At 39.5% G+C, this 26,639-nt stretch overlaps 1 protein-coding gene across 14 annotated transcripts in view; it reads right to left on the bottom strand.

Annotated features, from left to right (window-relative positions):
• PARD3 (par-3 family cell polarity regulator) overlaps positions 1 to 26,639 on the bottom strand; it is a 496,072-nt gene that overhangs the window by 272,819 nt on the left and 196,614 nt on the right. For all 14 annotated transcript variants that reach the window (XM_038755497.1, XM_038755494.1, XM_038755500.1 and 11 more), the window contains exon 3: positions 5,986 to 6,166. In XM_038755497.1, the coding sequence (XP_038611425.1) occupies positions 5,986 to 6,166 (181 nt within the window). The remainder of the gene's footprint in view (positions 1 to 5,985; positions 6,167 to 26,639) is intronic.

The raw sequence follows: 26,639 nt of genomic DNA, 5'->3' as shown, positions 1-26,639 counted from the left end.
GTGCTCAATAAATATGATTTATTGATTGGTTCTCTAGGCAAAAAGATGTCGTGAATGCATGAGTTTCAATAGCCTGGCCTCAAGGAAAGGGATGTGGAAGAGCAAAGATGGCCTTATGATGGAGTCTCCCACTGGAACTGACAAAACTGACAGATTTGCCTTGGTCTTGACACCGAGACCCTGTTTGAAGGAATTCATTCAAGCGTGAGCTATGGTACGGCACCATTTGCACTCACCCTAGTCCTTGACAGAGTTTAATACACATACACGTGTGCGCATGCACACACACACACACCCTCTTTTGCCTTTCAATTTCTTCTCTTACACCTTTACACTCATTATTTATTTAGACATTCGGAAAGAATGCATTGACTATGTATACTTGGTTTAAAAACGTCCCAAGAAGAACACATTGTCCCTTGAAGAAAATCTAAGCAATGTGTTCCACTTTGTATGACCTTCACAATGTGGAATTGATTATGATGATCCCGATATACACAGCCACAATCCGGTGAAGCACAGGAGCCTGATTATTTTGTCATGTTGACAAAATAATCCAAAACCTAGGTGGCTCTCTGAGGTGCACAAATAGGAAAGCTCCTGGATACCAGGTCGAAATGGTAAAAAAATATCATTATTATTATTATTATTATCATTATTAATACTAAAAAAGAGTGGAGAGAGAACATGTGTATGCTTAACCTTCAAAAAAAGCTGCTTTTAGTCACCAAAGCACTTTAGTAATGTAGCCTATAGGATCACTTGTCTATGATCATATGATCTGAATTCAGTACATCTCTCATATCCCCCCTTCCCTTGGAGGACAGATATACTTATGTTCAATTTAGTGTGTTCATGTCAAAAAAACACTCATGGCTGGAACAAGATCTGGGACACCAAGGCCCTCAGAGGTCAACACAGTGCATGGCACCAATACACCCTCTAGCTGCCCTTAGCCCAGAGGGTTATGGAAATGCTGTGTCCGGGAGCATTTAACATTTGAAGTTGAGAGGGTGAAACTTTGCCACTCCTAGGACTCTTCCTGCTGTCAAAAAGCTCTACATTTCTGACAGCCACTGGAGACAACTGACTCAAGGCACTGCCTCCACTGATCTATTGACACTCCACAGGAGTGAGAACAGGTTTGATTCTTTTCTGCCCTCCTCCCCATTCCCACCATGACACAGAAGGGAATGTCCTGATGAACATACTGGATCACAAGCAAATCCCTGAAACCACTGGACACGCATACTAGATGCCCTAAGCAACAGAATATTTAAAAATGAGATTCCAAAGAAGAAGAGGGATGATACTTAGAGCAAAACCCACAAAGCACCTCACAGAGGCCCAGACAGTGGCACAGGAGAGCTTATGTGAAAAGATTTCCAGTGGGGAACACTAGCCAAGAGAAGATGTCAAAATCCATTATCATCAACATATATTCGCAGAACAGCTATTGAAGGCATGGAAATTTAATAGGTGCTTTAGTAGACTATCTGATGGTTGCACAAAAAGCCAAAGGAAAAAAAAAAAGGAAAATAAGTGCCCCTTGTTATCACAGCCATACATTCACTGCTATAAAGGAAGTATTTTTCTGGATTTGTGGCAAAGCCGGAGTAGCTGCTCTAACAAGCTTCAAAGGCCTGAATGAACTAGATCTCTAATTGCTGAAGTTGAGCAAGCTCAGGCCCAGATAATTCACTGCTAGAAACCATTTGGAAATCCTGGGTGCTATGACTCTGCCAAGGAGAAAGGGAGAAACGCATTGGATGATTTCTTGAGATCCCTTTCACCCCAACAGCACTTTACTTTCAAGACTTTGTCTAATATCCTTCTGCTATTAGCTAGTGGGTCACTCTAATTCACACTCGTGTTTCCAGATGCCTTATAGTGTCCCCTCCCTTTCCCTTTAGAGACAAATACAAACAAAAGGTATAATTATATATAAATGGATTGGCATATAATGGTTTTCTCCCATGATTTTCCCACCACAACATTCCACTGGGGCTGCCGGTATAAATCCAAGTCGTCAGTGTCGATGACCCTGTACTACACACTAAGGTAGATACAAGAAAAAGCAGCATGGCATAGTAGGGAAGCAGGGTGGCTTAATGGATTGAACATAGGCCTGAGAGGCTGAAGGACCTGGGTTCTAACCCCAGTTCGGCCACTTGCCTGCTGTATGACCTTGGGCAAGTCACTTAACTTCTGTGCGCCTCAGTTACTTCTTCTGTAAAATGGGGATTAAGACTGTGAGCCCCATGTGGAGCAGGGACTGTGTCCAACCTGATTAACTTGTATCTGCCCCAGTGCTTAGGATAGTGCTTGGCACACAGTAAGCACTTAACAAGTACTATTATTAGTATTATTATTCTAGTCAGTTTGGACACAGCCTATGTCTCCCATGGAGGCTCACAGTCTTAATCCCCATTCTACAGATGAGGCACAGAGAAGTTAAATGACTAGCCCAAGGTCACATGGAAGACAAGTGGCAGAGCCGGGGCTGGAACCCAAGTCCTTCTGACTTTCTAGCCTATGCTCTGTCCAATAGGCCATGCTGCTTTATTCTAAAACCATGTGGGTCAGTCCAAGTCAAAATTCCCCGACACATAGATGCACAAATCAGATACACGGTCCAATAAAAAAGTGTTACAATGAAAATTGCAAGATATTTAGAACCTTGATGATAATGTGAAATTGTTCAATGTAAAGTACACCAAACAATGTGGTCCAGTGAACCAGGTGATAGGTTTCAATTTATTACTGTATTGTAAAACTTCATTTATTGCTGAATACTCCTGGGTGGGGAAAAAATGTGCTCTGTTAATCATTTCCACCCTTTAAAATACAGCAGTGAAATTTACAAAACAATTTCACACCAAAATTTCTCCAAGCTACATCGCTGTTTATTTAAGTAATATGGGGAGGAGGAAAAAGTAAATGCTTTCCCTTGATATCAGTGAAAAGGGATTTTATTTATGGTATTTAAATGCCGTTCTGTGGAACAAACAACCTGGTTCACAGACAGTGCACCCGCTGCTGAACTGCTGTCGCCTGACATCCCGTCTTATCTGCCAAATTGCTCATTAGGTTTGGCAATTTTCACCTGCGCCACCAGTTTATATTTCAGCAGGGAATAAACATCAGTCTGCTTTAACAATCTTCTGCAGTGAGCTTCCAACCCCTCTGCAGAAACCCAGCCGCCCTCTCCCCTGCCCGCACGTCCCCCAAAGAAAAAAAACTTGACGACAACTCCATAAAGCTTAGAAAATTTAAAAACAAAAACAAAAATGTGGGCTAGAAATGGTGTGCTACATTAAAAATGTCAACATTGCCCACTGATTTTCAGGTCTTCATTTGTTCAAAGGAGAAGCCACTCGAGTAAATACAAAACTATTTCGGAATGGGGCAAGGGCGGGATAACAGACTGATCCACAGTGGCTCTCACCCACTTAAAACCTTCGCTTTAATGCAGGAAGGAGGGCAGCATAATTTTCCAACAAACAATGAAGGTAACATGGCAACCAGAACAAAGAGGCTGATGAGCTGCCCTCCACCTCTGCCTAATAAGCTTAGTCACTGCCCAAACAGAGACCACTTGCACAGTGCCATTTCAAAGCAGGTCAGCGCAGGAGAACACAAAAAGACGCTATATTTGTGGGCAAAAAGCCACAAAGACATAAAACAAAACGTCCAAAACTCTACAAAACAACTTCGGATGAAATACTGTTTTTCATTTTGCAGAAGTAAAATATTCACCACCAACCCTGCAATTAGCTAGAAAATTACAATAATTACAGCAATTTTGTATCCCATCTCCAATCCAATTAATAGATATATGACCTTGTCAACACGTAATAATCAAGACTGCATCTACAACAAAACTGGATGGGTTTTATATGCTGAATAGAACTCTCACAGTAAGAAGGTAATTATTTGAAATTCTGAGAATACCATTTGTATGCTATGCTCCACTTCACAAGCTAAAAAGGAAATAGAATAGGATATCACTTCTATTTTCAATATGTATTTAAATCAAATACTTGAAAAGGTATGTCTAATACCCATTAGAGATATGGGTATCTGCAACCATAGTCTGGATTTCTTTGAAATATACATTTCCTTGAAATATCTAGCTAGGATATGTTTTCTTAAGATTCCCATAAATTGACTAAAAACTACCAAGACAATACTGGAGGTAATATTTCTCACATGTTTTATAGTTATTTCTGAAAGTAAGCTGGCATTTTGAAATAATGCATGATTTTGATAGTAGGAAAAGAGACATCTAAAATGAACAGAGATAGAAATTTACTGAAGAGTTTGACCTAAGCGTTTGGAAGCAATGACATGTACAATTTTTTTTTTTCTTTTTAAAAGCTTGGATCACTCACCACAGTTTCAAGAGCTATTTCTCTTTTAATTAAAAAAGAGTTTATGAGTGAGATGTAAAACTTAGGAAATACCTTTGAAGTGCTATATTTTCATCACATATTTCAAAGGTTTTTTCAGTCAGGTGTCAAGTACTCCTGGGGCTTCTTAACATTTCAGAATAAAATGAGTTTCTGAATAAAAAGGGGCACTCTGTAATTTCACCCTAAACTTCACAACCCAACATTCACAACCTAAGGGAAGCCTCAGTGGCAATCTGCAATAATTTTCTGCCCCTTTAGCAAGGAGGCAAAGCAGAAACTGAATGGCTTGGGCCAAACACCACTTGGATTTCCTACAAAAGGTGAGTATGGAGAAATGAAATGGGACAAGTGGGAAGTAACAAAAAACTGTTCAAGATTTTTAAAAAATCACTGGTTTGCCCATGATTAGAGGGGCATGTAATGACAGGACTGCAGACAGTTTCTAGACTTTTTTTTTTGCATTCAAGATAAGAGTCGCTCCACCTCTGCCTGTAACAGAGTTTCAAACCAAGTTAGCCTTTTCACTTTATACCATATGTCTCCTTTCTGATTGCTTCTGGACCAGTTGATAGAAAGCAATTTTCAGTAAGTGGTACATTTAATTGTCTAGCACCCATACACAGACCTCTAGGGCTCCTCTTAAACATCCCATCATACACTGAGCTTCCCAAATTCCCTGGATCTCTGGAAAGCACAGGTTCACACATTAATAAAGGCAAGGCTTTTCTTCTTCCTGCTGCTTTCACGTTATCTATGAGGATGGGTTACACATATATTCTAATAAAGATGAATTCCAAAACAGGGAACAATCTCAAGTTGAGATTTTTTTTTCCCCCAAGGGAATATGCCTCTGGAATATAAATTTCTTTGAACCATTTCATTTGTAAATTTCTAGTAATGTGGGGAAACCTGATGCACTTTAAAAGTGCTCTGAAGGATAATTATTCTCTTCTGCCCCCAAAGAATACTGTAAACAAACCTAAGACAATGGTCATACTTAATGGCAAGTTTTTCACAGGGAATTAAAAAACTTAGAGACAACTGTCATTACTGAGTTGTAACAATAGCTGAAAGGAGGAGGATGTAGAGTAACAGGGCTAAAAATGTGAATTTTGGCACCTTCATTACAGAGGATATGGTACTCACCTTAAGGAAGCTTATTTGCAAGATGGAAGTAGAAAAACCCAGTGGTATATAGATTTTTATGGGACTTTCAGATTGCCAGTCCTTGTCACCCTTGTCTTCCTATTTTTTACCTTTTGAGAGAGCTCAAATGTGGTCTACTAGATAGAAGAATCCATGTATTTAGCTTGCAAGATTACGTTGATTCTAATTTGGGCGAATGTTTAAAAGCTTATTTCAATACAAAGCAAACTCTATCCAATCCATTAAATCAAAGACAGGCTTATTTACTTGTATGCAACAGACATTTGCCCAGGTCTGAACTTTAATCAACTTTCACTAAGAGCAGATAATGAATTCTATTCGCAGTAGCAGCAACGGATAACAAAAGTTGGCATCCCTGTAAATTAAGATGAAACGGCCAGAAGCACTGAAAATGTTCCCTTACTTGCTCGGAGAACCGAAGGTGTGACCTCAATTTCACTTGTGGCTTGGTAAGGCTGAAAGGCGGAGACGTTGTTGGCACCCATCTCACTGCCAAAAATCTCAGGACTTTGGGTCCCGGTGGAGCTGGCACTGGTGCCGTCACCCCCATGATGTGGATCTTGTTCGTCGAATATGGCCACAAGCTAGTAAAGGAAAAACACAAAAACGTATAGTTAAAAATGAAGGCTTTCACATCGATACTCTAATAAATCTTTCATTGCAGATCTATAAGAGCCAGCGTAACCTAATAATAATAATTATGGTATTTGTTAAGCGCTTACTATGTGCCAAGCCCTGTTCTAAGCACTGGGGTAGACACAGGGTAATCAGTCACCCCACATGGGGCTCACACTTTTAATCCCCATTTTTACAGATGAGGTAACTGAGGCACAGAAGTTAAGTGATTTGCCCAAGGTCACACAGCAGACAAGTGGGGGAGGCGGGATTAGAACCCACATCCTCTGACTTCCAAGCCCGCGATCCTTCCACCAAGCCAAGCTGCTTGGAAAGAGAACAAAACTGAGAGGCAAGAGACCTGAATTCTAATCCTGGCTTCTCTCACTTGCCTGCGGTGACACCATGGGCAAGTCGTTGCACTTTTCTGTGCCTGTTTCCTTATCTGTCAACAGGAGAGTAAATCCTTGGTCTTTCCCTGTGTTTAATCTGGAAGCCCTATATGGGACTGTACCTGATTGATCTGGAGTGAATATAACCAAGTTCTTAGCACAGAGCTTGGCTCATAGTAAGCACTTAGCCTACACCACAATTATTATTATAATTATCATCAGGGAATAAATAATAAAACTAAGATTAACAAAACAATGTCTGGCAAACTTACTAATTATAGTTGAGGTTGGAGCAGTGTACATACTAACTGTTTAAGATGCAACCACATTCTACTAGGTATCTCTGGGCTAGTGGGTGTGACTATTTGGCTTTGAAGAATTACCTCCTAGCCACCAGAGTGTCCCATTTCAAGCCTAGATAACTCTAGCAGGCTAATCCACAGTCCTTTTGAGATTGACCTAAATTACTGCACTTTAGAACTGCACCTAATCTACAGTTTCCAGCTTTGAAGTTGAGCTGAGCTCCGCCTAGAAGTTTTAGTCATTACAAAGAGGAGAACTAGGATGGCTATCAAAGGCACTCACAAATACTGGATTCCCTTAACGCATATGAGCAATTTCCATGTTGGTAAATTTACATGCTTCACACAAACAGTGCAGTGTACAGTAAGACACCATAAGGAATCTTTGGCAGAAATCCAAAGAACTTAGAGTCACCAAGAGATTCCAGAACCCCTGCCTTTTCATTCTTGTCCCAGATCCCCGTACATACTACCACTGATGATCCATTATTCTTGCCAGGCAGGACCAAATGCTTACAATAAAATGCCCCTGTACCATATCAGTTTTGGATAGGATCAGATCAGCTGAAAACCAGGCGAATGGCCAGACTAAACAGAACTATATGAACTAATGGTTGACTTCCTGGAGAACGATGATTCACCACCTTAAAGCACTCACATGTCCAGCAAGAATGAAACTGTTCCCAGTGCCCGATGTTTGAACGAGTAGTGAAACACTAGTTAATAAAATAGTAATTTTAATATAAAACTTTGATTTCAAATTAAAAATAGACTCAAAGGAGTTAAAGCAAGAATGGGCATTGCAGTGTGGAGGAGGAGCTAGAGGGTAGGAAGAGGAAGGTGTGGATGAGGGGTGTATGCCTGTGAGTGTGCATGTATGTGTTTTACATGGATTTCCAGATTTCCATTTTGAGAAACTGGTACACTGGTATGGGAGAAATCTGTTGTATATGGGAAACCTGTGACCTTAATACAGCATTTCCGTCTCTGGTTTGAAGGAAGCACTGCTGAAGTCCAGTACTTCATCCTCTGTGCAACTGTGGCTCCAAAGAAAGAGCTGTAGGACTTAAAGTACCGATTGACTTAGCCCCCCTTCTTGCCTTTGATGATATTTTGGGTCCTGCTGGTTTTCCTCTTTTAAAATTTCAGAAACATAGGATGATACTTTCAGCATTAGCACAACCAACAGCAGACGAAAGTAAAATCATTACAAAGAAAACAACCAGGATCAACATCACTGTGGAGAAGGCAAGAAAGGGGCTCAGAACTCAATGGTGACATAAATGATTAACAAGTTGAACAATGTGAAAGGAAGGGGTGGAACAGTAGGACATGCAGAACCAAAAAACATCAAACAATCATAATTTCAAGGAGGATGGAAATAAAAGGCCTGTGTGAGAGAGAGAGAGAGAGAGAGACACACACACAGAGAGAGGGAGAGAGAAAGAGAGAAAAATTTGTTGTCATATAGATGAATACATACTACTTTGTGTTTGACAGTGACTGGTTTAAGCTACAAATTGACTCTAGCATGTTTTGCTATCATGCATGTTTTCCCATCAGGAAACAAAAATAGCAGTAGCAAAATTTGTTCAGGTCTGGTAAATCAAGATTTTCTATTTTTGGATTTGGTCTTTTGCATTTAGGCAGTTACTAATTTTTATGTCAGACCTGTTACTCAGGTTTGGTGTTTACTACCCATTTAAATCCATCGTGTTTTAGCATTTTGGCATAATAGTGGGGATTAGATGAAATTCAGGTTTCATGATCAACACTTCTTGAACATTACAAAGAATGATATTTTTAATATTGTACATGGATGCATAGCATATATGTAGATTACTTTCAATGAGCATTTTAGCCCTTTTAGAAAAATAGCAAATACCATAAAATCACGATAGTCAAGAACAAATGCTTTTTGAGTTGCAGTGACAGAATCCCAGTTGGTGATCTGAAATATGCCAGTAACAAAATTCTACAGCTTTCTTTTAAACCCAAACCTAAATGCCAGGTGCAGACATGAAGCAATTTTATGTTAAATTGTGGAAGATATATAATTTTAGAAAAAGTGCTGGAATGCACATAGCAAGATTGCCCAGAGTGCTCAAAAAAGCACGGATTTACAAAAAGAATGACATCAAATTAGAAAAATCACTCTCATGCCCTTCAAAAAGTAAAGGTAATTCCTACTTTTAAATTCCTTATGTGATGACTAGTATCCATAATTTGCACAGATGGGTTTCTTGTTGTTGTCCATCAAGCAGATCTACTGTAAAGATTTTTTTTTTTCCTAAGTACAATCTACTCTTTACTTCCACTAGCTGAAAACTTGATCCTCCTTTGGTCCTACACATCAGTCAATTCTTCCCAAGAAAAGTTCAACAAATGGGATCCCTCACATTCTCTGCCTTTTCCATGGAAAAGTCATTTAGCCATTCTAAACCCCATCTTTTTTTCTTTTTTAAAATGGGGAAAATATTAGGAAGCCAGTAGACACATGTCTCACAATTCTAGACCTTTGGAAGAAGAATCATTGTATTATAATTTAAATGTTTGGCATCCTAGGGAAATTTGGCATATTTTCCCCCTCAGAAAAAATGCCATTATTGGAATGAATAGATATTATAACTTGTCCCCTAATTTTTTTTTTTTTTTTTTTGTAAAGTCCAACTCCTTTGCCATTTCACCGCCCAACGAAATAGGTGAAGGAATACATTTGGTAGGGGACGGAAAGAAGGGAGGAGGAATTCAATAATTGAATTTTTTAGAGATTGAGATTGTGATTGTGGGCAGGGATTGTCTCTCTTTGTTCCTGAATTGTACTTTCCAAGCACTTAGTACAGTGCTCTGCATACGGTAAATGCTCAATAAATACAATTGAATGAATTCTATGTCCTACTCTACCTTGAAAGCATTCAGAGAGTTAGTTGGGTACATGGGACTCTCCACTCTGCCTGCTCCAAAAGGTAGTATAATAATTAGCAGATAATGACAACTTGACACCTGTCCACACGTTTTGTTTTGTTTTGTTGTCTATCTCCCCCTTCTAGACTGTGAGCCTGTTTCTGGGTAGGAACCGTCTCTATATGTCGCCAACTTGTACTTCCCAAGTGCTTAGTACAGTGCCCTGCACACAGTAAGCACTCAATAAATACGACTGAATGAATATGTGGTTACAAAGGGTGGCTAAAAAATCATGGCTGTCAAGAAACCGAAAGAAAAACAGGAGAGCTAAAAACAGACTTTTCTCCCCAGACATCTGGCAGTACATAGGTAAAATGTAACTGGTCATGTTGAAAGACTCTTTGGCAGGTCTGACAGGAGTGGGAAGAATGATTTAAGGGTATCCTTAAGTACTGAAGACAATAATAATAATAATAATTCTTGTTACGTGCTTACTACATGCCAAACACTGTTCTTAGCACTAGGGTACATCAAGTTAATCAGGTTAACGCTGTCACTGTTCCACAAGGGGCTCAGACTCAAAGTAGGCGAGAATAGGATTGAATAACCATTTTACAGATGAGGTAACTGAGGCACAGAGAAGTTAAGTGACTTGCCCAAACAGCAGACATGTGGCAGAGCCAAAATTAGAACCCAGGCCCTCTGACTCCCAGGCTAGTGCTCCTCAACTAAGCCACACTGTTTCTTCTATTCTTCTTCATTATTCCCAACAACCAGATACGCTCAGTGTTGGGATTTATTCACAACTCCTTGTTAACGTAGTTCCTCAAATGAAAATGCCACTTGTTGGCAGACGCTCTCTGACTTTGACTTACCTTGTGCTTTTAGTTCACCACTTTGCTGCTTCACTGAACCCTGCTGAATGCTAATTACATATGATTACTTTATCACCTGCTTTTATTTTTCACCCATCAGTGTTCCTACTGAATTTGATCTATGGGGCTATTTGGAAAATGTTGAGGTCTTGGAGAGAGCATTGCAAACAACTCTTACCTCCTCTTCATCTGCCCCAGATGGTGTTTTGTATTTTTGCTTAGACAATAACTATCCTAAAAGGGGTCTATTGGAAACAGAAATGGTGGAGATTCAAGATACACAAGAGTGGTTAAGGAAGGAAGAATCTATCCCAGATGGCAGTGGCCCACTGACAGAAGATGAGTGCCCTTTACTAATGGATATGTTCTTTTAAAACATCAAATGTCAATGAAATCTCAGCACCCACAGAGTATTTACCAGAGTAGTGTAGTTGGAAATTAGTACTTCTAGCCCTGAGGCATATGGTAGAACCTGACTAATGCTTCCTAGTACTTTGAGGAATGACAGTATTAGCAAACCCAGTTTACAAAAGGACTGGTCCGGAATTAGTTCTTGCTCATAGTCCAGGAACAGAAGCAAGTTGCAGGTCCAAGGAAATCTTGTGACTCAGATTCTGATTTTTGCCCCCACAATGCTGCTTTACCAGGGACACAGAAAGAGTAAAGTGAACTCAAGTGGAACACAAATGGAAATGACCCAAAATGCTTCTGCAGAAAAATGGAGACAAGTCTTCTCAAAATAGAAATGAGGATAAGTCTATCCCAAAAGAATAGGAAAAGTCCTTGTGTTTGTACAATAATAATAATAATAATAATCATGGTATTTGTTATGCACTTACTATGCACCAAACACCGTTCTAAGTGTTGGGGTAGATACAAGGTAAGCAGGTTGTCCCACGTGGGGCTCACAGTCTTAATCCCCATTTTACAGATGAGGGAACAGAGGCCCAGAAGTTAGATGGCTTGCCCAAGGTCACACAGCAGACAAGTGGCAGAGTCAGGATTAGAACCCACAACCTCTGACTCCCAAGCCTGTGCTCTTTCCACTAAGCCACACTACAAAGAAAGATAATAAAGATCATTTAAAAGGAGAACTTCTGTGATTCACTTCCATTTGAAAGTGAGCTCTTCTAGATTTTTAAGGATGCCAGTGGCTTCTGGTCAGAATGTATGGAAGCACTTCTTAAGAATAAGCCATCACCCAGAGAAATTAAGAACAGTTTGAGACAAAATGACAGGCACAAGACACCAAGCACTGGCGCCATTAAGTCGTGGGGAATCTTTTATCATGATTTATATTTTCCAGTTAAGGATCCTAACTTTGGAAAATTGCAATTTCCTCAAGTCAGATCTTACAATTCCTAAAGCTCCTTGTAAACTTATCAAGAAAAGCACTGAGAAACCATATCAATTCTGAAGTCCACTTTTCCAATCTAAATGCTGCTAATCCTAAATGGATGGAGCAGAAGGCTTCCCCTTCAGCCCCAAGAAAAATAAACCCAGATTTACAACCACTTTGATTAACTTGCTAAGCCTCATTTGTCAGTGCTCCGACAGCTTTGCTGTTGGAACTTTTTTTTTTTTGAACCCAAAAGGCAACCCTGGTACCAAGTGCTTTGAGCAATAGCAGACGGTGATGGAAGTCTCATGCTGGACTTGCCCCAGTAAAGGAGGCAACAGCCGGAAGCCCATATGTCCACATAACCAGATCCCTAACAAAAAAGGATGTGGAGTTGCAAGACAGGGGATGCACTCACAAATTGAAATAATTCCCCATAATCAACAAGAGAACTCATTTCTAAAAGGGATAACCACACCCAAGAGTACATTTCCATTTGTCTTGAGATCAAGGGTTTAAGTTTGGGGTTTTCTCTCATACTTCTAAATGTGAGCAGGCAGTTTATATAACGAAAGAATTTTAATTGACCTCAAACAAGGTGAAATTTTGTGATGTTCTGAATTTGCCATATCAGACCACTACAGTTTTTTATAGAGACCCCAGCCCTCTGATGAACAAACATTTACAAATGCAGCATTACTATTTCAGTCACTGGAACCTGGAAGAAATATCATACTTAATGAGATAGGTGCTTGCATCTTTGGTTGTCCTCTCCCCTCCACTAACTGTGAATAACTGTATTTACCAATCACACTCATTAGATTGTAAACTCCTTGGGGGAAGGAAGGAATCGCACATTTTACCTCCGCTGTCTATAATCTACCAGGTCCAAATTAGTACAATGGTACTTACTGACTGCTTACTGTGTTAAGAATACTGTTCTAAGTGTTTGGGAGAGTACAATATAAGAGTTAGTAGACAAGTTACCTTCCCCTAAGGAACTCAGAGTCTAGGATGGGAGACTGACATTAAAAGAAATTCCAGATATGCACATAAGTGTTGTGGGGTGAATGTCAAGTGCTTAAATGATACAGACCCGAGTTCATAGGTGACGCAGAAGGGAGAAGGAGTAGGGGAAATAAGGACTCAGTCAGGGAAGGCCTCATTTAAGAGATTTGATTTTAATAAATCTATGAAGGAGGGGAGGGTGGTGGTGTGTTGTATATGAAGGGTGAGGGTGTTCTAGGCCAGAGGAAGGATGGGAGCAAGGGGTTGGCAGCAAGAATGGTGAGATGAAGGTAGAGTGAGGAAGTTGGCATCAGAGGAGCGGAGTGTGTGGAATGGGTTGCAGTAGGAAATCAGAGAGGTAGGATGGGAGGGGAGAGCTGCTCGGGTGCTTTAAAGCCAATGGTAAGGAGTTTCCATATGATGCAGACGTAGGTGGGCAATCAGTCACTGGAGGTTCTTGAGGAGTAGGGTGATGTAGACTAAACAAATTTTGGGGTTTTTTTTTTTAGAAATATGATCTGGCCAGCAGAGTGAAGTATGCACTTGAGAGGGGATAGAACCAGGATATGCCAAGTGCTTGAAGTGGACTAGTAACAGTACAGTACAGGGCTATATAAACACAGCAGGTGCTTAATGAACACATGCTTGATTAACCTATATGGTATTTCTGGCCCCAGAAATCCCAAGACTACCACTGAAATTCCTTTCTCTACAGGGTAACACACTTTCCACCTACTGAATTCTCAAATTAATGATACTACTTAAGTAATGCAAATCCTTTGGCCAAAAGTTGACTCACTTGTTACACTGTACAGACATTTTATTTTCATAACAGTAGCACCACTATCTATATCCGTTTATGTAGGTGCACCTAACTACTTTAGCTGTCATTACTAAAATACTGAAATACAGTTTACCCAACGAGATAAAGGAAAGTCATTTTGAAAATTACTAATTAGATAAAGAGGTTAACTCAGATTGGGGGGGGAAATCTAATTACAATTTAGAATGATCAAATGTTGTTTTACCTATGAGTGACAAATGTAAAACTGAAATAGCAGAAGTAAATTTAATGAGAGACTAACCAATTATTACTTAGACATGAAGAAAAGTAACTATAAAATCAATTGGTATGCTTTCTGATGACTGAGCTGACTTTAATGACATGGCATCAGCCCCAGACACTTAATCATTCTTTGAGGCTTACTAGCCAGTATGGTTCATTAAAAACTCATTTAAATATTACTACTGTTTCAAAGGGCCAGTAAGAGGAAGAATAGGAAGGAAACACATTTTGGCCAATGATTCTTTGCTGCCCATAAAACTAAAAAATAAGAGTCACAATAATGGCTTGCTAACAAAGCAAGGATTTTCATTCTGAAACATAAGGCATGAAAAAAAATCACTCCCTAGCATGTAAAAGGACTGCTTTAATGAAACTTCCAAAATGAACTGAGGAAAAAACTTAAAAGCTCCACAACGTCAGAATGGCACCTAGGTAAGATAAACAGTATTTATGTTTTCTATCAGTTATCATTTCAGCATAAAAAATTACATTAATTCGTTCTGTGTTGAGACATCTTCAAAATAGACACACTATACACAGTTAAATGGGGCGTTAATATAGGCAAAATATTGCAATTAGAAATAATATTTTACAATTTAAACAGAGTTTTTGCCAGCTGGTTGCCTACCTCACTACTCACATTTCAAATTTATTTTGAGCTACACAGGTAATAAAATGGCATCTTTTCCAGCTAAACTAAGGTTTTGAAGTGGGCCATGAATTCAAAGTGAAGCAAATACTGAAGTCTTAACTTGTCTGTAGTCCATTTAGCAGTGTACTCTGGGAATTATAGTACAGACAACTCTAAGATCCTTGTTCAACTGCACTATGTATTGTGTTCCTGATATGACAACACATAAGACAATCTTCCATTTTGAAATGACATCAGTGAATTCCCTTTTCTGAAGACTCTGAGTGTAGTTAAATAATTTCTGAGCCCTGGTTATAGCAAGACCCTGGATTTGTAGTCACCTGATTCTCAAAGAAAAAAGTAAAGTAACAGAATTAGACCCTAACTTGACAATTTCTTTAAAATTTTTGTCTTAATTGCTAACTATGCTTCGTTGCTCTACTGGCTTTAAATTCCCTGAACAGTTAAACATGGTTCATTTTTGTTGGAAATAAGCCTCGTCTTCTGAGGCATAGTTCACCGCACACAATAATACAGATGGTGTTTCCTGGTGTTATGAAATTTAGTGTGATGAACAGTCTGTCCAGGAAGTTACTTGTTATTAATTATTAAAAGTATGTTGCTAATGCTATGGATATTTGGAAATGAGGTGGTTATTCCCCACTTTCAATGTGTATCAACTACAAAATTAATTTAGAAAGTGTCTTGCCGGCACAGCTGTTTTACCATGACTTAAATTTACTTTTTTTTAAATAAAAAAAAATGAATCATTATCGAGAGTCAAAATGTGCCGTTTTATAATGACGATTAGAAAATTCCAACATATGATTTATATCACCAAGGCCTTACGGTGAAATACCGATCTCTCTCTTTTGAGAAGCAGCACGGCATGGTGGATAAAGCATGGCTCTGGGAGTAATAAGGTTATGGGTTCTACTCCCACTTCCCCACTTGTCTGCTGTGTGAGCTTGGGCAAATCACTTCACTTCTCTGTGCTTCAGTTAATTCATCTGTAAACTGGGGATTGAGATTGTGAGCCCCATGTGGGACAGGAACTGTGTCCAACCCAATTGACTTGTATCCACTCTAGTGCTTCATACAGTACCTGGCACATAGTAGGTGCTTAACAAATATTACTATTATTATTAATAATAATGCTATTTGTTAAACACTTACTATGGGCCAAGCACTGTACTAAGTGCTGGGATACAAGAGAATCAAGTTGGACACAGTCCCCTGTCCCACATGGAGCTCTTTTGATCAAAGTATGATTGCATCTGAAGTTTTATTCCTGTTTGCAAGTTGACTAATTAGAGGAACACAGAAAGGAGTTGTTTCTTTGGGAATACATACAGTCCACTGAGAAACTGATTGGATATATCCAGCCATTCATGATCTCGGTGGGCTACACAATTAAGAGGACTATCAATCAATCAATCGTATTTATTGAGCGCTTACTATGTGCAGAGCACTGTACTAAGCGCTTGGGAAGTACAAATTGGCATCACATAGAGACAGTCCCTACCCGATAGTGGGCTCACAGTCTAAAAGGGGGAGACAGAGAACAGAACCAAACATACCAACAAAATAGAATAAGTAGGATAGAAATGTACAAGTAAAATAAATAAATAAATAAATAAACAGAGTAATAAATATGTGTAGCAAGACCCTGGATTTGTAGTCACCTGATTCTCAAAGAAAAAAGTAAAGTAACAGAATTAGACCCTAACTTGACAATTTCTTTAAAATTTTTGTCTTAATTGCTAACTATGCTTCGTTGCTCTACTGGCTTTAAATTCCCTGAACAGTTAAACATGGTTCATTTTTGTTGGAAATAAGCCTCGTCTTCTGAGGCATAGTTCACCGCACACAATAATACAGATGGTGTTTCCTGGTGTTATGAAATTTAGTGTGATGAACAGTCTGTCCAGGAAGTTACCTGGACTACCAGGACTACCAACACAGCCAGACTATAAGCTCATTGTAGGCAGGGAACATATCTACTAATTCTGTGGTTTACTGGAAACAGCAAGGGTTTGGGAGTCAGAGGATGTGGGTTCTAATCCCGCCTCCGCCACTTGTCTACTGTGTGACCTTCGCAAGTCACTTAACATCTCTGTGCAATAAATACGATGGATGATGATCAGTTACCGCATCTGTAAAATGGAGATTAAGACTGTGAGCCCCATGTGGGACAACCTGATTACCTTGTATCTCCCCCAGCGCTTAGAACAGTGCTTGACACATAGTAAGCGCTTAACAAATACCATCATTATTACTATATTGTACTCTCCTGAACTCTTAGTACAATGTTCTGCACACAGCAAGCGCTCAATAAATACAACTGATTGAAGAGATACTAACCTATGAATCCACAAGATAGAGTAGCATCTATCCAATCAGTTCTGCAATTTTATTGGAGGTATCTGGGTGCAGAAGCTGAAAGACAGTATCTGGCATGCCATTTACTCACCTTTGGAGAATCTTAGATGGTGTGGCACAAACAGCAATCTTCATTATTAAAATTAGAATTTACAGACTGTGGTTTTAGTATAGCTGACTGGAAAGTTTACAGTCAGGTATTCTAATTTACACAGAATCAATTAGAAATCCTTATTTCATATTTGGATTATTTAACACTGCTGTGTAGTTTGTAATAATTTGGGTAGTTGTTTTATAGAATACTATTACTTTACATTACCACATGAGTAACCCTGGGAGTTGATTAAAATAAATTTAATTTAATTGGTATTGTATTGCACATCGAGATAATTTAGGCTAATGTCAAGGACATCCTTTGTTGTGAGGTACTGAATTAATGAATGGCACATAAGCGAATCAGAAAATATTTGAAGTTTTTCATCTCTGTCCCTAGATGGGCATTTTTAATCAAAATCTCCTGGTTTTAACATGCAAATTAAACTGAACAGAACATACTTTAAAAAATCAGAGTTTTGGAGGATTTTTGGACAAATCCCTTTGTTGAATGCTAATGTGTGGATAAGGGCTATTTTGGGTTCACAAAGAGCATATTTTTCATACATTAAACTCTTCTTTTTGAAGTTTTGTTAAAATGATGTGTATTCATCACTTTTTAAAAAAAATTGTACTTGTTAAATGTTGTATGGCTGCCCTGTACTAAGTGCTGGGGTAGAGACAAATTAATTAATCAATCAATCAATCATATTTATTGAGCTCTTACTGTGTGCAGAGCACTGTGCTAAGCGCTTGGGAAGTACAAGTCGGCAACATAGAGAGACAGTCCCTACCCAACAGTGGGCTCAGAATCTAGAAGGGGGAGACAGAGAACAAAACCAAACATACTAACAAAATAAAATAAATAGAATAGATATGTACAAGTAAAATAAATAGAGTAATAAATATGTACAAACATATACATATATACAGGTGCTGTGGGGAAGGGAAGGAGGTAAGATGGGGGGGATGACGAGGGGGAGAGGAAGGAAGGGGCTCAGTCTGGGAAGGCAAGGGAATAATAATAATAATAATAATAATAATGGCACTTATTAAGCGCTTACTATGTGCAAAGCACTGTTCCAAGCATTGGGGGATACAAGGTAATCAGGTTGTCCCATGGGGGGCTCACAGAGAATCAATCAATCAATCAATTAGTTTGGACCCAATCCATATCCCAGGTAGGGATCACAATCTTAATCCCCATTTTACAGATGAGGTAACTGAGGCCCTGAGAAGTGAAGTGAGTTGCCCACTCCACCTAGGGGAAGCACCGGGGGAAGTCAAGGAAGGATTTACGAAGTTGTGGAGCAGTGGGCCTGTAAAGAGGAGCACAGTGGTAGCTCTTATGGTGGAGTAAAGAACCCAGGGGCTCCCGCCCTGCTGGCTACTTCTGGAGTCCGGGGCCCTCCTCAAGAGCCAGAGCCAGGTGAACAACAGACAGCTCGAGAAGCAGCGTGGCCTAGTGGATTGAGCATGGCCTGGTTGTAATAGTAAGCACTTAACAACTACCATCATCATCACTATCTTGTATCTACCCCAGCACTTAGTACAGTGCCTGGCACACAGTAAGTGCTTAACAAATACCATTAACAACAACAATTTGAAAAAACAACAACCCAAAAAAACAAGTTCACACAGCAGACATGTGGCAGAGCTGGGATTAGACCCCAAGTCTTTCTGACTCCCAAGGCCAGGCTCTCTTCATTAGGCCACACTGCTTCTCACTTCTGCTTCACTTCCAGAAGCTTGTGGTCTTGGCTATGAGGCTATTCAGTAATGCTTACACCTCCCCTTGAACGGTGGATTTACAAGTGTCCTATTCTTCTTGGCCCTTCCTTCTCCCTCTCAAGGTTTTTTTTTCCACAGCTTCGTTACCCATTTCTCCAAAAAACCACTTAGAATGATGGTTCTGACAAGAAAGGGCCCCTATATTTGCTGGAAGAGTTAGAAAGGGAGGTGAACACGGCACTGAGGGTAAAGTCACGCCAAAGAGGTGGCTGAGCTTGGATTTCCTTATATCAATTGCTGTAGTCATAGGAACGTGGTTGCCCTGCTTCCTTTGGAAAGATGCCATTTGTTTGGATCATTTTGCTTATCTTTTGAGAAGGGCTGTACTCTGCCTGCTGCTCCTCTGTATCTCCTCTCCCCGGTATTCAGATGCAGAGATTCTCCCCAAGGCCCGCACAAAGCACATAACTGTTTACTCCGTTCTGACTGACTGGTTCCCGGAGCCAGACACGAGTGCTATTTTTTTGTTTAGAATTCTGCTTTTTTTTTTCAAAGCTTAGTAAACCAACAGCATTGTGGCTTTTTGACTAAGAATAGAAAAAGTCAGCCGTGTGTCCCATTTCTGGCTAAGTCTCTGCAGAATAGTTTATCCCTTTTTTATTATTTCTACTCAGTTGTCCCTAATGGAATATGAAAGAATAAAGAGAAGGGTGGTCGCTATTTAAAACTTGGAAAATGTCTGTCTTTGTTCATTTCTGTTTCACAGGAACCTTCCATTTGAGCCTTCCAGTGGGCTCATGAAGAATTAAAGGTATTCAAGTGGCAGATAATATAAGGGACCCCAGGGAAAACATTTTTTTTTTAGAGATCCTTCTGGAAAACAGATTATCTTGAACTTATGTTTTGTGTTACCTCATTTTGTGAACACTTAATATGTGTTGAGTCATTTGTACGGAGTGCGTTGAGGTGGAAAGTTCTGGATGCAGATAGATGGAAGGTGTATACCATCCTGAGTGGAATGGGCCATGAAAATTGTTGTGGGGGATTTTGCTATTGGTTATTGTGCCGTATCTAAAGGCTAGCATTTTGTATTTCTTCTTTCAAACCTGATACCTGAATCACCCCTGTCATGTCCCTATTGTCTTTCTTGGGTATCTATCTCCCCAAGCAGAATTTGAAAATGGGTTACAATGATAATACTAATTTGAATAACTAGTATTACTGCTATCATTTCTCTGTTCCTTGGTATGCTCTGAGGCCTGCAGGCCACTGTTGATTATGCCCTGGGCCTCTCCACCAGATAGTAGAGAGACCCCCTCCAGGTACCTGCCACCTGGCAGTGTTGCTACTGGCCCTCTCAGTGCCCTCCGATCTACCTGATCATCACGCTGCCTTCCCAGGATCCGCATCACCGAGGAACCTCCATCCCAACCCACCTCTTAGTGTGGTGCTCTGCAAGCACGCAGGAAACACCACTGATAGATTGTTTCACTGAGGAAGGAGAAAGGATGCATCATCACTCCTCTCCTGCTCTTCCCATATAATAATCATTGCAGTATTTGTTAAGCGCTAACAACGTTCCAAGCACTGTACTGAGTGTTGGGGTAGATACAAGGTAATCAGGTTGGACAAAGTCTCCCGCCTTCCCTACTCTTCTTTTTCCTCCCTCCACTCCTCTTCTCTGGGCCCATCATTTTTTCCAAACCCAACTAGGGGACAAAGTTCCAAGTCACCTTGTTTCTACTTAATTTATCCATTAAATAATAGAAAGAATGAACAAAGAGCACATGTAATACATCTTGGAGGGGGCAGATTCACAAGTGTATTGATTATTTGGGAAAAGCTAAGAACTAGACTACTATTAATAAAGCCTAATGGTGATTAAACCAATTTTATCCACATAAATACACTGCAGGAAAGTTTTACGAATATAATTCAAAAGAATTACCGTTAAACAATTTAATAAGTGTTCAAGAATTCTCATTTTAGAATAAAAGCAACTCAATGAAAAAACCCATAAATGTCACACTTTTGGAATCCTTTTGTTCACAGTATTATTTTCAAGCCGGCTGACTGCTAATTCAGAAACAATAACTTCATGCATTTCTTGTTGTGATATATTAAGCATACATAAATATTAAGTTTGTATATCCTGGAGGTACAGCACCGAAACAAACTATAAAATGCAAGTGGCAAAAAACCAAAACCCATACACGTACTTACCAATGAGGAGAGAAACGGTGGCAAAACCCACTTTTTTTAGCTTCGTAATTGTAAAATGTTTTCAGAATTTTAGGGGCTTAAAATTGAAATTGGAAAAATGAGAGATTTATTTGTTTTCCAGACCATAGTTCTAACCCAGCCTTGCCACTTGCCTGCTGCATGACCTGAGGCAGGTCACAACTTCTCTGTGCCTCAATTTCCTCATCTGCAAAATGGGGATTTAGTACAAGCTCTCTCTCCCCTCCTTAGACTGTGAGTTCTATATGGGACACGGACTTACGGAGATGACACAGAAGGTGGATTCGGCATTAGAACCCAGGTCCCCTGATGCCTAGGCTCATGCTCCTTTCACTAGGCCACGCTGCTTCTCAAGGAAGCTCAAGAGACTGAAGAAAAAAGGGTAGTGCAACAGACGAAGGACAGGAAAGTGACCTAGAAACAATAACAGTCAATCCAGCAGGAAATAATATGTGGCATTTGTGGTATTTTTTAAGACTTTCTATGTGCCATGCACTGCATTAAGCGCTAGGGTAATCATAATATAAATGGGTTAGACACACAGGACTCACAATCTTCCCAGACTGAGCCCCCTTCTTCCTCTCCCCCCAACCTTACCTCCTTCCCTTCCCCACAGCACCTGTATCTATGTTTGTACATATTTAGTACTCTATTTATTTTACTTGTACATATTTACTATTCTATTTATTTTATTTTGTTAATGCTTTGTTTTGTTGTCTGTCTCCCCCTTCTAGACTGTGAGCCCAATGTTGGGTAGGGACTGTCTCTATATGTTGCCAATTTGTACTTCCCAAGTGCTTAGTACAGTGCTCTGCACACAGTAAGTGCTCAATAAATATGATTGAATGAATGAATCTTAGTCCATATTTTACCAAGGAGGTAACTGAGGCACAGAGAAGTGAAGTGACTTAGTTGTATAACAGGTCATATAACAGACAAGTGGCAGGGCCAAAATTAGAACTCAGATCTTTCTGAATTCCAGACCCATGCTCTAGCCACGAGACCGCAATGTTGACTGAAACCTCAGCAAAGAACATCAGATGCAGGAATTTGAAGCAAGAACAGCTTTAACTCCAACTGACACCTTGTGGGGTGGTAGTGATGAGTAGTTTCATAACCCATGAAATGTAATAGGCACAGGCCATAAATGACGTCCCCTTTTTCACAGCATTTAAGCGCTCACTGTGTGTCAAAGTGCTGTGCACATAGTAAACGCTCAAAAAATACCACTGACTGAACTACCAGTGACTGACTGTTCTAAGTGCTCTGTTGCTAGCAGTTCACCTGGCCAAATACAGTCCCTGTCCCAGAGACTAGGTAGGAGGGAGAACAGATTTTGAATCTCCGTTTTGCAGTTGAGGAAACGGAGGTACAAAGAAGTGAAGTGACTTGCCCAAGGTCACGGCAGGCAGGTGGAGGAGCCGCAATTAGAACTCAGGTCCTCTGTCTTCCAGGCCCGTGCTGCATCCACTAGACCACTGCTCCCCAGCAGCTAGAAGCTGCACAATAACCAGCCTGAACCAGAAAAAGTATCCACTAGTCAATCAATGGTCTGCTCTGACGGCTTACTGTATGCAGAACGCTGTACTTAGCACTTGGAAGAGCACAATGTAACAGAGTTGCTAGGTACGTTCTGGCCCTCAACAAGCTTACAGTCTAGAGGACGAGCTTACAGTCTACTAACAGAACAGGCGAGCAGAGGTGGCGGTAAACAGGGCCAAAAGTGAAACTGGTAGAAAAAAAGATCAAGAACAGACGTGTGGAACGCTGATGACACTCACCACTTCCTTTCAAAAATGAGGTTAGTAAAATCCCACTGAACAATTATTGAACAAGTTTAGGGAAGTTTGTAGGGGTCTGGTTACAATGCAATTAATATCAAAACTTAGACTGTATAACATTATGACAAGTAGTTTATAAAATGAACCACCTTTTCCCCTGAACAATCTTTTCACAGGGAGCCAGCCCAATTCATGCTGTCAGGCAATGATGAATGTTTAGCTAAGAGGCAAATTATTGGAGAGCCTGAATAAAAGAATGAATATTTGTAAAACCTTATGCTAAAACTGTTGGCCTCAAGGGAAAAGAACTTCATTTGGCTGGAAAATCCCAAAGATAGTAATGCCACCCAAAGGCTAATCTTAAAAAAAGATAAACGCAACCTGAGTTTTGAACATTTCACCAAACTTTGAAGACTGAGATATACTATACCTCTTTGAGTAATTTCTACAGCTAACCCTGTGGCAAACTATAAGGAAACGTTCATAAATTCTAATAGGACATAATCTTCTTGACATTTTTCGATTTAACATTACCCTTCACCTATCCCTTTAGTTAATGTGGTGATGCTGTCACTTCCACCATTTTAACTCAGTGAAGACGCAGGAAAGGAAAGAATTTTTTGGCTGTAATAGGTTAAAAGAAACGAACACCCATTCCAACTTTGTGTGCCACAAAACTGGTCAAATTCCTTGGAGATTTAATATAGAGTTCTTAGTGTTTTCTCAAATCTGGTTTGTGAGTGCTTACTACCAAAAAGGAGAAAATGTTTTGTATGAATAAACATTTTAACCTCTTTATTCAATTAAAATTTTAAATGGTGCCTATTTATCTGAATAACCCTTTATATAATTAAGTGGAATTTTTGAAATTCTTAGAAAGCCTCATCCTTGCCATTAAGATTTTCAAAGTAATTTTCTCTGCTGTGGCTATATTTCCTTATTAGTGATAATTAGACATCTTTAATTCCAGAATACAAATGTACAGAAAAAAAAAAGATGCGGAAGGATTCTGGGACAATCTATGGGTGTAAATTACTTGAGAAAGGCTGAATCACTATTTCCTGATCAGTTATTCAAATACCACAGCTCTGAGTGGTTAACAATGAACTAAAGCATCGCAGATACTGTGGTGGGGGAAGGGAGGGAAGGAATTGCTGCCACTCTGTGTCTGCTAAAATAGGGCTGGCTTTTAGCAGCTGCCAGCACAAATAGTCCTCTAATCTGGTATATAAAAGGAGCTAAAAAAAACCAACAACAAATAAGTAAAATAAAATAACGATCTAAGAAGAACCGCATTACTACTACTACATTCTCATAATGACAATTTTGTCATCTCTAAAAGCATCTTTCTGATATTTAGGTTTTATTTAAAAGCAAACACTTTGATCAACACCAAATGAAAACCTCATTCTACAAAGGCCCATATAATATTTATAGCATATGGTTCTAAAAATCTCATTAGAGTTCCGTAACAAGTAGAAGTGAAGAGAATTTGTTAATTCCGTAGCCAAGTTCAAAGAGGATTTTTTTTCTTAACAATTCCAATGTAAGTCACTTTATTAGTGTGTTAATTTGGCATAATTTATAAAGTGAGACATAACTTGATTCACAATTTTAGACTGATAAGCCAAATGACGAAAAAATACCATTAAACAATAAATCCACAGATTTTTTTTTCACTCATAATATCCAAACTGCAGTAGAGGAAAGCACTGCAATTCCTAAACCCTTGTAAATTGGCACGTTCACCCGTCAAAAGCAATATCAGATATCTCTTGTATAAACTCTGCAGGGTTGACAGTATTTTATATCAGAAAACCTACTGCAGCTCTCTTAGCCCATGATTCCTAGACAGGTGACTTTGGAACGAGGCACTCCCAACTCGAAAGCAAATACAATTCCATGATGCACAAGAAGATTAATTCTTTCCTGGCTAACAGCATGGCTCCCCATCTCCAAAACAACAAAAAACTAGTGACTGGGTGATAGTGACAAGCCAAGTTTCTCTGGTGACATACATCCATTCACACAGAACATGTAATCGGAAAGAATTTTGAAGCCCAACTGCAAGTATTCCCTGCATACTTGTTGCTGCTGTATTTGCCATTGTTTTCACTAAATTCTGACAAGTAGTGTCCTCAGCAGCCTCTCTACCATTAATATTTAACAGGTGCCATCCAGAATGCAGGGGACTCTACTTTTTAAGCGCTCTGCTCTCAAGGGCCTTCATACAATTGATGCATCATTTCCACGGCCCATAAAGAATGGTTGAAACCATCTCAGTAAAGGCAAAACTTGGTTTGGGCTACTCAGAAGTTCAAACCAACTTCATCTAAGTCAGCTGAAGTACATTTTCACTTTGCTTTCAAATAAGTGGTAGAAAATCTAGGGTTAACTCCTGATGATTCATGAATAGATTATCTACTTGGGTTAATTGCCCATTTCTACATAATCTGACACTGAGTTTGGGGGTTAAATATGTCCTCAATCACAATGATTGCCTAATAATAAAGGTAAAAGTATTGAGTGCCAATTTAAACCCAAAAGGCCTCAGTACAAGCTCACCCTGCTAATCATGAATCCTAAGTGATTTGGGAATTAGACCAGCACAGAAAGCTGTTTTCCAAGAATGCAGAAGAAAAAAAAAGTTTTAACTAGGTTAAAGACTGGGATAAGATCAATAACTTCAAAATCTCAACTCAAATTGAAAAGTATGGCCTAACCAGCTGCCAAGATTCATCACTGAAGCCATGTGATTCACAATCAAGGGGACGTTTTAAAAAGTTCACATCTTAACATTATCACAGGCCAAGCATTTCTTAAAGGCCTAGTTTCAAGTTCAGGTACCCTCCTGAGTTTGTGGAGTGAGCTGTAACTCGTATGCCGGCCTGCCCACACTGTACAAGCATCAAAACATTACACTAATGAGGGGGAGAACTTCTCAAACAGCTGAAAGATTGCTGGCAATTCACAACAGTTCATGGTTGGCAATTCCAGTTGTTCACCATCTGGGAAGAAATACCCCTTGAAAAGAAGCCAAGCTTTCAGAACCATTCTCACCATGCTACTATTCCAGTCCTCAAGCTAACTAATCTTCTTTAGGATAAAAGCCTTTGTGATCGGATATGGTGCGGTTGATAAAGACAGCTCAGTTTCCCATATTCTGGCAGAGCAATTTTCAGTGAGGGTGCATTTCCAAACTTGTCATGGTTTTGGACTTGATTTTACAGGGGCTTTCTATGAGGTTGTTTTTTTCTCCTTTTTAAAATAGCCTTTGTCTGGGGGAGGTGGGTAAGAAGAGGGGGAGAGAGAGATATGACTGGAATATTCTGGAACATGGATAAGCCAAACCACAACTATTACTTTTCCAGATTGGCCACTACAGAAATTTACATGAAGTGCCAAAATAAAATATGTCCCCAAGACTTAGGATCCACAGGAAAAAAACCACAAAGTCTCATAACTTCATTCAATTTGCCCCTTGCTCTTCAACATCAAATAAAAACATACAATAAGTCTAAAAGAACGCAACTATGTTTCTAGTTCTGTAGCTTTCAAAATATATCTTCATTGAAAGCAAAAGTTATCTGAGGCATTATGTGGCTACAAAACTGAACCCTTAATACATATAAAAATAGTAATAAAAATGACAAACAAATTATTGAAGGGAAATAAACTTCTCAGAAAGTCCAGAAAA

This window comes from Tachyglossus aculeatus, chromosome 13, assembly GCF_015852505.1.
Source record: "Tachyglossus aculeatus isolate mTacAcu1 chromosome 13, mTacAcu1.pri, whole genome shotgun sequence".
NCBI lineage: Eukaryota > Metazoa > Chordata > Mammalia > Monotremata > Tachyglossidae > Tachyglossus > Tachyglossus aculeatus.
Note: the sequence above shows the minus strand (reverse complement) of the source record. Positions and strands in the feature narration are given on the sequence as shown.